Below are 12364 nucleotides of genomic sequence, written 5' to 3'. Positions count from 1 at the left end.
AGCTTAGCATCAGTTGTGATTACCTGAAGAGAGCAGAGTTTTTGAAAATTGATTGTACGTGACTTTTTAATGTAAGTAAAATATCTTAAGGAAAATATAAGAAAAACATGACTTCCTGTGCTTTTGTGGAAAATGCATCTAACCTAAATCTCCACTTATAAGTTCCTTGAAAGAAGTAGCCAAAATTCTTCTGTTTTTCTTCTGTTGAGAAAACTCTGGCCAGGCCTATAATCCTAGCACTTTGGGAGGTCAAGGCAGATGGATCACCTGAGGTCAGGAGTTCAAGACCAGGCTGCCCAACATAGTGAAACCCCATCTCTATTAAAAATACAAAAATTAGCTGGGTGTGGTGCCAGGTGCCTGTAATTCCAGCTACTCGGAAGGCTGAGGCAGGAGAATTGCTTGAACCTGGAGGCAGAAGTTGCAGTGAGCCAAGATGGTACCACTGCACTCCAGCCTGGGCGACAGAGTGAGACTCCATCTCAAAAGAAAAAAAAAAAACTCTGCCCAGTTTCCTTATTTTAAATGGTTACAATAACAGAAAATGATAGAATCTACTTCAAAGAAAAGTACTGTCCCTCACGTACACCAGAAAAATAGAACAGAGGAGCAGAGATGCTATTAGAACCGAGCCAGGGCACGGCAGAAGGCATGGACCCCCCACTGGCTTCACACAGGACTCACAGGAGGCTGCAGGGTGGAGGCCATTCTTAAGCCTCCCCCTGAAGGATGACACTGAGGTCCACACAGGCAGGAAAGGAGCTGAAGGAACACTGTGAGCAGAAGGATCTGTGTGAACGAAGGCTTGGGCATGAACCAGCTTGCTGTGTTCTTGACAGTACATGCGGTGGGAGTCAAGCTCAGAGTGTACGGGCCAGGCGTGGTGGCTCATGCTTGTAATCTCAGTAATTTGGGAGGCCCGGGTGGGAGGATGGCTTGAGCCCAGCAGTTTGAGACCAGCCTGGGTAACATAGGGAGTCCCTTTCTCTGCAAAAAAATTTTAAAAAATTAGCCAGGTATGATGGCTCACGCCTGTAATCCCAGCTACTCGAGGCTGAGGCAGGGGAGGATCACTTGAGCCTGGGAGTTTGGGGCCACAGTGAACTATGATTGCACCATTGTACTCCAGCCTGGATGACAGAGAGAGACCCTGTCTTCCAAAAAAAAAAAAAAAGGAAAGGAAAAAAAACCATCCTGGCTGACACAGTGAAACCCCGTCTCTACTAAAAATACAAAAAATTAGGTGGGCGAGGTGGCAGGCTCCTGTAGTCCCAGCTACTCGGGAGGCTGAGGCAGGAGAATGGCGTGAACCGCGGGGGGTGGAGCCTGCAGTGAGCTGAGATCGCGCCACTGCACTCCAGCCTGGGCGACAGCGAGACTCTGTCTCAAAAAAAAAAAAAAAAAAAAAAAAGTAGAGGGAGTCTGTGGGCAGAACCCAGAGAGGCGGGGCCTTATTTCTGGCGTCTTGACGTCATGTCCCAAGGAATGGCAGGGGAGTTGGACATCATGGAAGGACTTGAAAACAGAGCAGTAACATGGCCACATGTTAATTAAAAAGTTTGTTTTAATGGTCCAGCTGAGCCTCACCCTGTCCCTAGCTGTGGTGCGTAATTTTGCATTAGGAAACTATATGGTACAAATGTATGCAGTTATCAATGCAAACGTGGGGAAAAATGGTTTTGAGTTGGAGAGTGGAGGGACCGGTTAGGGGAGAAATAGCCAGAGAGATGAGGAGAGACACAGATGGGTTGGAGAGGGGGACTCTAGAATCCTGCAGAGGCCAAGTATGTGAGGAGCTGGAGTGAGGGGACTTGGGTGACATCGGGTTTTGGACAGCAGTGTATAGGTCCGAGAGATGAACTATAGGGCGGGCTTGGGGAGGAAATGATTCAGTTCCATTTTCGGAGGGTCTCACATGTCCGAGTTGAAGCCAGGTTTGGGACCCCGAGGGGATAGTGGGGACAGTGTGGGGCTGGGTTGGCTGGGGAGCGCCGAGGCAGTGGTGACACTTAGGGCCACGGCACTGAGGTGGCAGTGCCAGGGAGGAATGAAGACAGGGCCAAGGGAGTCTCAGAAGTTCGGGGGAGGAGTGTTTTAGGAAGGACTCCATCCACAAGCTTCAGAGACAGCATGGGGTGAGGATGGAGGAGACCATTTCAGGTGCAATGCTGCAGGGCTCATTGTGTGCCTGTGCAAGGTGCCTTCCGTGCAGGGCTGGGGGTTAGCAGGACAAATCGTATTAGGCAGGTAACTGTGATGTCACACAGTTGTGTTAACGCTTCTGGACCTTCCTACTTTTGGTTCTTGGTTCCTTGGGGCCCCTGAGTAACTTAGTGAGGACGTGGGAGGCGAGAGGAAAGTGGTTTGGTTCTAAAGACAAAACTCATAGTTTGGCCTAATAATACTTGGAATGAGGCCAGCCTGCTTTCCATTCCTCTATTTGTCGATGCCCCTACATATGAAAAGTGGAATTGTTTTTGCTGAACTCCACCAAGATTGAATTGATGAACTAATTAATCTTAAAAAAATAGTTTGGTTAACTATTCCAAATGCGAAATTCACCATAGGGCCTAAAATAAATCACTCTTGGGATAAGTCTTTCAATTAAAAATATAAAATATGATCCCTGGTTGAAGTAGTGTTTCTATTTATTGCTATTGGGTGTGTCATCATTATTGTACAGATATTTTCTGTAGGTATAATGAAACCTTAGCAGGCTTTTTATGACTGTTTGCCAAGACTGGCTGAAGTTGAGGTGCAGGATGAATTTTGGCGTGTCGTTGGTCTTTCCACCGCAGAGTCAGCTGTGCATTGAGGTCTTTTGCAGTGCGATAAACACTGTCAAGACAAAATCATTTGTTGTTTTATTTTTTTTTTATTTTTTTTTTATTTTTGAGACGGAGTCTCGCTCTTTCGCCCAGGCTGGACTGCAGTGGCGCTATCTTGGCTCACTGCAAGCTCCACCTCCTGGGTTCACACCATTCTCCTGCCTCAGGCTCCCAAGTAGCTGGGACTACAGGCACCCGCCACCGTGCCCGGCTAATTTTTTGTATTTTTAGTAGAGACGGGGTTTCACCGTGTTAGCCAGGATGGTCTTGATCTCCTGACCTCGTGATCTGCCTGCCTTGGCCTCCCAAAGTGCTGGGATTACAGGCATGAGCCATCGCGCCCGGCCGACAAAATCATTTTTATTTCCAAAGTTATTTTAGGAGAAATTTTATTTTTAAGAAGTCAGTAAGGTTGTATGTTTGTCACCTTTTGATTGGTGTTTTTGAGGAAATTAAGATTAATCAATAGCGTGAACAAATACCCAGTTAGCAGAATTGAATTTTGTGTTGGCTCCATCGCCTTCCTGAAAGCTGTGATGGTTTCACGCAGCCCTGGGAGGAGCTGCCAAGCATGAGTCACTCCTCTTCCAGCTGCAGTGAAAGCTGCCTTTGGACCCGAAATGTCACTGGCACTTCTCATTATTTACCTTTTTGTCACTTTCCTGATCAAAACCAGACTCATTCCCAGAAAACCTAAAGAATTTGTGTCTGACAGAGGAGCAGGAGTGGGAAAAAAAAAACTGCAGGGGTCCCTGGGGACCAAGTCAGACCCTCCCCGGAGCCTCTGGTGTTCTTACCTTGTCCGCTTTGCCCCTGAGCATGGTGCTGGCTACCAGTGACTTCAGTATCGACTAGGATTTTATCTCTTTGAGTCCGCCTGCGAGGACAAATGTGCCCTAATGGCAATAAAGCTGGGTAAGGATCCAAAACAAAGCCAGCTTCCCTCTTGTGTAACTGTATCATGGCTGATTCTGAAGTGTGGTAGACATGCAGGATGTTGGAGACAGATCAGAGATTTATCTTTTTCGATTTCAGGTGGAGGGGTGTAGGTCACTGGAGGAGAAGTAAAACAGGGATGTCATACTCTTTTACTTTTAGACCTGAGCTATTGAGAGAGCCAGAAGTTCCAGCATCCTGCGAAGTCATTTTTAGTCCATGGTCCTAAGTTCATCTCCCTGTGAAGTACATTTGAACTGGGTTGCTTCATTTTTCTTTCTTTCTTTTTTTTTTTAATCTACCCCAACATTTTAGTAAAGGGAGGATAACTCTAGGACAGGTAAGCATATACAATGTATTGGGAAGATAGTCATTGCGTTGTCCCTGGGGAACAGTGTGTGTGGCCGGACTCTGAACCACAGGTTTCACCTCTGTCAAGAGGATGGAGGTGTAGTGCAGGAGAAAAATCGAGTGAGTAATTCCAGGGGAGCGATTCCGCAGAGGTCCGTAGGCTTCAACTGGAGGAGGGAAGCACGTGGTACCCAGTTTAGCATCTGCATTGGTTGCTCCCTCTGAAGCAGAGCCTGTTCCATCCCAGCGCGATTTGAGGTGCCTGTCTCAGGACAGTGGAACCAGAATAGGTGGGGTTGGTGGGGAGCATGTGAGGTTCCTCAAGGTTAAGATGACTGTTCAGGTAGAGGGCAGAGCGAGCTGTGTCTCTGTCATGCTCTGCAGGGTCGGCAGGATCTACGCATTGTGCATCTTTCATTGTTCTCACTTTCAATATTTGAGTAAATGAGATGGAGTTACTGCTCTGTTTTGATTGGGTAGTGCCTGCTGGGAAGAACTGCCCCTGAAGCCATCAGGGCCTGGATGTGCCTTGGGGAAGAGGTGGCACCTCCATGATTTGTCATTGGCCCAATTCTACGTCAAGCAGCCCAGGTGCCAACTCCAGATCAGCGGCTTAGTTTTCCTTAGGGACAGACCGCAGCCATATCAGCTGCCAAACAAAGAAAATCTAAAATATGAAACTAAATACTCAAATTAAGTAAGTTGTCTTCAGAACAGCCATGTGTGAGCTCGCCACCGTACACAAAGCAGGTGGCTTTTCTTCCTCTGAGAAACTCCATGGAGGGCTGATCTTAGTGTTCAGTCACCTGATGGTGATATCTCGGGGGTATACAAGGCCACAGCTTCCCAGACAGATCATGAAATGTGAATGCAAAAATTAACAAAACATTCAAGTATGTAAATCAGCATGTGATTCATGGGGATGCCAGCGCTTCTCCGCTGAAGTATTTCAGAGCTTACATTCCCCATGATCATGTGTTGCTGTCTCCCTTGTTCTCCTTGCTTCCTCATCAATCCTGACCATCACACCACTTTTAAAAAGGATACCAAGTGCTGAGAGAGTTCCTAGGGAAAAGTGGCATTCTCTGAGATGCACAGGACCCAGATCACTTAGGGCTTATTGATTTTTATGATTAGTACTTAGGTTGCTGCTAAAAGCAGATGGGTTTCCAATACATTTCTGAAACCTAAGAGGGCCCTTCCTCCACAATCCATCTTCAAGAGCAGTGGAGAACTCACTGTCCCCATCCCACTGATCAGGCAATTAGTAAAGAAAACTTGCCAGGCGCAGTCCTCACGCCTGTAATCTCAGCACTTTGGAAGGCCAAGGCGGGCGGATCGCCTGAGGTCAGGAGTTCGAGACCAGTCTGACCAACATGGAGAAACACCCCCCCCGTCTCTACTAAAAATACAAAATTAGCCGGGCATGGTGGCACATGCCTGTAATCCGAACTACTCGGGAGGCTGAGGCAGGAGAATCGCTTGAACCCAGGAGGTGGAGGTTGCGGTGAGCCGAGATCGCGCCAATGAAACTCAGTCTCCAAAAAAAAAAACCTTGAGTTAATCGTTAGGATTATTCATCTGTGCAGCACTAGCTCAAACTCATATTACACACGATTATTAAACTCCAGTGGTAAAGAAGTCAGTGATTATCAGGGGATCAAAGGGAACTTAAAGCATTTAAAAGATTTACGTCTTATCTCTTAACAGTTTTAGTACAAGCAACATTTGGGGTTTATTTCTTCCCTAGATAGGGCTGAAGTTAAAAGTGCTTTGATGGTATCACTATTTTTATGGCTCACCATGAATTTTGGAATGGTCTTTTAATCTATCAACTGATGAAATGTCTTTAATGGGAATTTACAAATAAGTTGAGAATACAGTAAAATTTGATAATTCAGAGACTTCCATCATTGAGAATTTGTAATTATTTGACTTGGGTTTGACTGTAATTTATCTTTAATATCTATTTAAAATGAGAGATTTGGTAATATTTACTGTTATGCACTATATGTGAGTCAGTGGAAACACAGTCTGGGAGTAGAGAGAAGAGACACCCTCTGACTATAGAATTGTTCGTGGGTTTCTGTGGAGAACTGAGTGAAAAAGGGTATCTTGAGGCAAAAGAGCAGAAGTGGTCTCAAAGCAGAACCGAAGGGAGAATTGCAGAAGGAATATGTCTGTATTCTGTGGGAGGCAACAGGATGCAGAGTAGAAAACATGTTAGGACAGAGCTTAATGGGAGACTGTAAACTGCAGTATGGAGGGGCTGTCCAAATGTGTGTGTGTGGGGGGGTATGATTATTATTGTTGGGGAAATTAATAAAATAAGCAGGATGACAAGTAGAAGAAAAGTGCTGGTCGGGCATGGTGGCTCACACCTGTAATGCCAGCACTTTGGGAGACCAAGGCAGGAGGATTGCTTGAGGCTGGGAGTTTGAGTATGGGCAACATAGTGACATCCCGTCTCTACAAAAGTAATAAAAAGATTAACCTCATGTGGTGGCATGTACCTGTAGTCCCCACTGCTGTGGAGGCTGAGGCGGGAGAATTGCTTGAGTCTAAGAGTTGGAGGTTACATGCGCTATGATGGCGCACCCCTGCACTCCAGCCTGGGTGACAGAGAGAAACTCTGTCTCTTAAAATAGAAAAAAAAAAGTACTTATGTAATCAAGCTTATATTCAAAGGAGCTTTAGTAATCTATAACAGTTTTTTTCTTGAGTATCTGTAATTTTTTTTTATTTGGTTAACTGAATAACTTGAAACAAAATTGCCAATTTTGTCTTTACTAGGGCCGGTGGGAAAGTCAGCAGGATGTATCCCAAACCACAGTTTCCAGAGGAATAGCTCCTGCCCCCGCCCTCTCTGTTTCTCCCCCAAATAACCATTCTCCAGATCCAGGTAAGTTATCTTTTCACTTGTCAATTAGTGTCAGAAATCTGAGCATCTTTCAGAAAGTTTAAATTAGGATTTCCTGCCAGGCAGCCACTGTTCTGCTGGATAATGTCCATCGAGTTGTTTCATTTCTCCTCTTAACAGGTTGAGTTCCATTGGCTCTGGAATGTTGGATTGATCTTGCATTGCTCTGATATATACCGCCTGATCATGATGTGTTAGCCTGTACATTGCTGGAATCTCTTTGCACCTCTTTGTTAAGGACTTTTGTGTATGTGCTCTATAGTAAATATCTGTAATGTTTTATCTTCTCATCTTCATGTCTTTGTTATGATTTTGTTATGTTAGGTTTTGTTATGATTGCATTGGCTTCATAAAATGACTTGGGAGATGTTTCTCCTCATTTTTTTTTTTCTGGGAGAGTTTATGTAAGATTGGTATCACCTCTTCCTTAAATGTTTCATGAAATTCCCTAGTTACATGATCTGGGCCTGGAATCCTCTTTGTGGGGAGATTTTAAATTATGACTTGAGTTTCTTTTTTTTTTTTTTTTTGAGACAGAGTCTTGCTCTGTCACCCAGGCTGGAGTCCAGTAGTGCAATCTTGGCTCACCGCAACCTGCCCCTCCCAGGTTCAAGCGATTCTCCTGCCTCAGCCCCCCGAGTAGCTGGGATTACAGGCGCCCACCACCACGCCTGGCTAATTTTTGTATTTTTAGTAGAGATGGGGTTTCACCACGTTGGCTAGGCTGGTCTCAAACTCCTGATCTTAGGTGATCTGTCTGCCTCAGCCTCCCAAAGTGCTGGGATTACAGGCGTGAGCCACCGTGCCCAGCAAGTTTCTTTAGTATGGGAATATTTAGATCTTTGTGTCTCCTTTTGAGTCACCTATCATAGGTTATATTTTTTTCAAGGAGTTTCATAGTTTATCTAGATTATTAAGTTTATTTTCATAAACATCACTTTTTAAAATTATTTTTATTTATTTATTTTTTTTTTTTTTTTTGAGATGGAGTCTCTCTCTGTCGCCCAGACTGGAGTGCAGTGGTGCGATCTTGGCTCACTGCAACCTTTGCCTCCCGGGTTCAAGTGATTCTCCTGCTTCAGCCTCCTGAGTAGCTGGGACTGCAGGCACGTGCCACCATGCCAAGCTAATTTTTTGTATTTTTAGTAGAGACGGAGTTTCACCATGTTAGCCAGGATGGTCTCGATCTCCTGACCTTGTGATCTGCCCGCCTTGGCCTCCCAAAGTGCTGGGATTACAGGCATGAGCCATCGCGCCTGGCCACTTTACCTTATTTTTTAAATACTTATAGGATCTCTTGTGATGTTCCTTCTTTTTATTCTGATACTGATAATTTTTATTGTCTGTTTTGAATACTTTTCTGACAGGTTTATCATATATATTAATCTCAGAACCAGTTTTTGGCTTTAATTTTTCTATTGCAATTGCTTTTTTAAATTTTTCTGCATTTCACATATTTTGGTTTGTTGTGCTTTCATTTTCATTCTATTCAGAGTATTTTAAAATTTCCCTCTGATTGCTTCTTTGATCCATGACTTATCAACTAGCATTAATTCTTTTTTATTTTTGGGGGTAATCTGTATTCCAGATTGTGTTCTATCTTGGTTAATATTCTATGTGCACTATTGTGTTTGGGGACATGATGTTCTCTGTATATCTAATTAGGTCACTGTGGTTTATTGCCTTGTTCAAATCCTCTGGATCTTTGCTGATTTGGTGGAGGCCTATTCTATCAGTTCTTGAGAGGGCATTAGATATCCAAATATGATTGTGAAAATTATCTGTATTTCCCTTTATACCAGTTTTTACTTCATTCATTTAGAAGCTCTGATAATTAGGTACACACACATTTAAGATTGTTATATCTTCCTGATAGAGTGGCCTTTCTATCATGAAATGTCCCTTTTATCTCTGGGAATACTCTTACCTTGAAATCTCTCTTACCTATCATTTATATATAACTGCATCAAATTTATTTACTGTTTGTACGATGTATCTTTTTCTCAGCTTTTAAAATTTTAGCCTGTATTTGTCTTTAAATTAAAAGTGATTGCCTTGTAGACAACATTTGGTTGGGTCCAGTTATTTCCCCCTGAATCTCATCTCATAGTTCCTGTCCTTTAATCGGCATGCTTCACGAACCCTTCCAGTGCCTCCCATTGTGGTCCGCCATGTTTTTATTCATTTTCTACTTGGCCATTCTGTTTTTTGTTTCACTGTAACTCCTTATTTACCTTCTTTTGGGTTAATAAAAAAAAAATTAGTATCTCATTTTATTTCCTCTTTTTGCTTTTTTGGACACCTGTATTTGTTTGCTAAAGTCTTTGCTCAGAAACCCTACTTGGCATCCTTAACTTATCACATCTGCTTAGAGTTCATATGATGTCACCCCTCACCTGACAAATACAAGAACTATGCAACAGTGTAAGTCATTGACCTATTCCTCTAGGCCCCTCATTTTGTACTGTTGTTTCATCTTTTACATATATAGGTATTCAAACCTCACCTTATAACATTATTCTTTTTGCTTTAAAATAGCCACTTGTAGGCCGGGTGTGGTAGCTCCCACCTGTAGCCCTAGCACTTTGGGAGGCCGAGGTGTGGGTTAGTTGAGACCAGCCTGGGCAACATGGCAAAACCCCGTCTCCACAAAAAAATACAAAAATCAGCCGAGCGTGGTGGTACACACTTGTAGTCCTACTCAGGAGGCTGAAGTGGGAGAGTTACCTGAACCGGGGAGGTTGAGGCTGCAGTGAGCCACAATTGCATCACTGTACTCAGGCCTAGGCGACAGAGTGAGATCCTTTCTCAAAAAAAAAAGAAGAGGGAAAAAAAAAAAAAAAAAAAAAAAGCTTGGGCTGGGTGCAGTGGCTTACGCCTGTAATCCCAGCACTTTGGGAGGCCAAGGCAGGGGGATCACCTGAGGTCAGGAGTTCAAGACCAGCCTGGCCAACATGGTGAAACCCCTGTCTCTACTAAAAACACAAAAATTAGCCAGGTGTGGTGGCAGGTACCTGTAGTCCCAGCTACTCTGGAGGCTGAGGCAGGAGAATCACTTGAACCTGGGAGGTGGAGGTTGCAGTGAGCCAAGATCATGCCATTGCACTCCAGTCTGGGTGACAGAGTAAGACTCTGTCTTAAAAACAAACAAAAACAAAAAAAAACTACTTGTCTTTTGAGAGAATACAGAAAAAATGGGTAATCTTTTATGTTTTGTTTTTTTGTTGTTGGGTTTTTTTTTTTTTTTCCCAGATTATTTCTGGCAGTATCCAGTCTTTCCTGAAGGTCTTATTTTAATCGATTTTATTTCTTTTTAGCCTGAAGAATATTCTGTAGTTTTTTTTTTTTTTTTTTTTTGAGATGCAGTTTTGCTCTTGTTGGCCAGGGTGGAGTGCAGTGGCCCGATCTTGGCTCACCACAACCTCTGCCTCCCGGGTTTAAGTGATTCTCCTGCCTCAGCCTCCCAAGTAGCTGGGATTACAGGCATGTGCCACCACGCCTGGCTAATTTTTGTATTTTTAGTAGAGATGGGGTTTCTCCATGTTGGTCAGGCTGGTCTCGAACTCCAGGCCTCAGGTGATCCACCCGCCTCGGCCTCCCAAAGTTCTGGGATTACAGGCGTGAGCCACCGCGCCCAGCCTAGTATTTCTTAAGAGTACAGTCCTCCTGGAGAAAAATGCTCTCCTTTTTTGAAAGTATCTTTATTTCTCTGTTTTGTTTTGTTGTTGTTGTAAGAATATTTTCACTGGATAGAGAACTCTGAGTTGGAGGTTTTTTCTTTTAGCGCTTCAAAGATGTTTCCTCATCTCCAGCCCCTTTTCTGCTGAGAATTCAGCCATCATTTGTCACCTCCCACTCAGTGTGGTATCTTTGTTTAGTTCGCCTGCTTTCAGAAGTTTCTCTTTATCTTTGTGGCAATTGTACTATGATTTGCTTAGTTATCATTTTCTTAGTATTTAACTTGCTTATCAAGTTATTGGATCCGTAAGTTGATGTTTTTCAGCAATCGTGAGAAATGTTTAGACATTATTCATTAAAACTTTTCCTCCTATCCTTTTCTCTCTTTCTGCTCTGAGAATCTAATTACTCATAGGTTACATTGTTTAATATTGTCCTACAGGTCACAGAGGCTCTGTTCTTTTTTTTTTTTTTTTAATCTTTTAATTTTATTTTTTCTAGTTAGGTAATTTTTTTCTGTGATTTCCAGGGCGCTCTGTTAAGCACATCCAGGGAATTTTTTCATTTCAGTCATTGTTTTTTTTTTTTTTTTTCAGTTCTAGAATTTCCATTTGCTGCTGCTTTTCTAGTTTTAATTTCTCCGCTGATGTTCACGGTCTGTGCACTTGTCAAGACTGTATTCTCCTTTGCATCTTTGGACTTGGTTAAGAAAGCTGCCTTAAAGTCATTGTCTGTTAAATCCAGTATCTAGACATCTCATGGTCTATTTTTATTGATTCCTTTGTTGACTGTGAGTCATATTTAATAAGTTTTACCAAATGTATTTGTATATATCCATGTGATTCATACCCCAGTCAAAATGTAGGACATTGACATGACTCCAGTTAATTCCCACTCCCTGTGGTCAGCCAGTGTTCTGATGACTACTTCTCTAGCTTACTTCTGCAGTTTCATAAATGGAGCCATATGATGTATGCCCTTTTTGTGTCTGTCTCTTTTGCTTACCATAAGTGTTAAATTCTCCCAGATTGTTGCTTGCATTAGTCATTTATTTTTTATTGGTGAGAAATACTTCAGGACCATGCATTGTGTTTGTTGAAGAAACCAGGTTCTTGTACAGTAGACTGATACAGTAGGCCAGGTTCTTGCACAGCAGAGTCTGTTCATTCTTACTTTTCCTGTTGTGTTCCCGTGAGACTGTTGAAACGCAATTCTGTCCCCTGTATTGCCTGTGAACTGGTAGTTAGAGCTAGATCCTTGATTTGATTCAGCTGATTTGAGAAGGATGCGTGTGGTAGGGTGGGTGGGTGTGGATGTGTGGTGGGGGCGGTTGGAGACACATAATGTCTGATGGTCTCATTTAGTGATATGTGTGGCCTTTGATTCATTACTGGCTAGATTTTTACTTAATGAGGGATTATCCTTACTCTAGAATGTTAGTTTAATTTGATACAGAACTCTAGATTGTAATTTTTTTCCTCATCTTTGAAATAATTGTATCTTTTTGGATCTTTATTCATCTTAAACCTATTTTATTTTCTGTCTCCTCGCTTATTTTTCTCATCCTTGTTTTTGCCTTGCTGTAAATAATTGGACTTTTCTAAACTGAGGTATGATGTATCTCTCGGCTCAGTATAGCCATCTCATTGCT

General features: G+C 43.0%; 1 protein-coding gene across 4 annotated transcripts in view; it reads left to right on the top strand.

The window, feature by feature from the left end:
* KIF13B (kinesin family member 13B) overlaps positions 1-12364 on the top strand; it is a 199193-nt gene that overhangs the window by 154372 nt on the left and 32457 nt on the right. For all 4 annotated transcript variants that reach the window (XM_054560930.2, XM_054560929.2, NM_001132835.2 and 1 more), the window contains 1 exon segment: positions 6909-7017. In XM_054560930.2, the coding sequence (XP_054416905.2) occupies positions 6909-7017 (109 nt within the window).

This window comes from Pongo abelii, chromosome 7, assembly GCF_028885655.2.
Source record: "Pongo abelii isolate AG06213 chromosome 7, NHGRI_mPonAbe1-v2.0_pri, whole genome shotgun sequence".
Lineage (NCBI taxonomy): Eukaryota > Metazoa > Chordata > Mammalia > Primates > Hominidae > Pongo > Pongo abelii.
The sequence above is the reverse complement of the archived record's forward strand: the minus strand, read 5'-3'. Positions and strand labels throughout refer to the sequence as shown.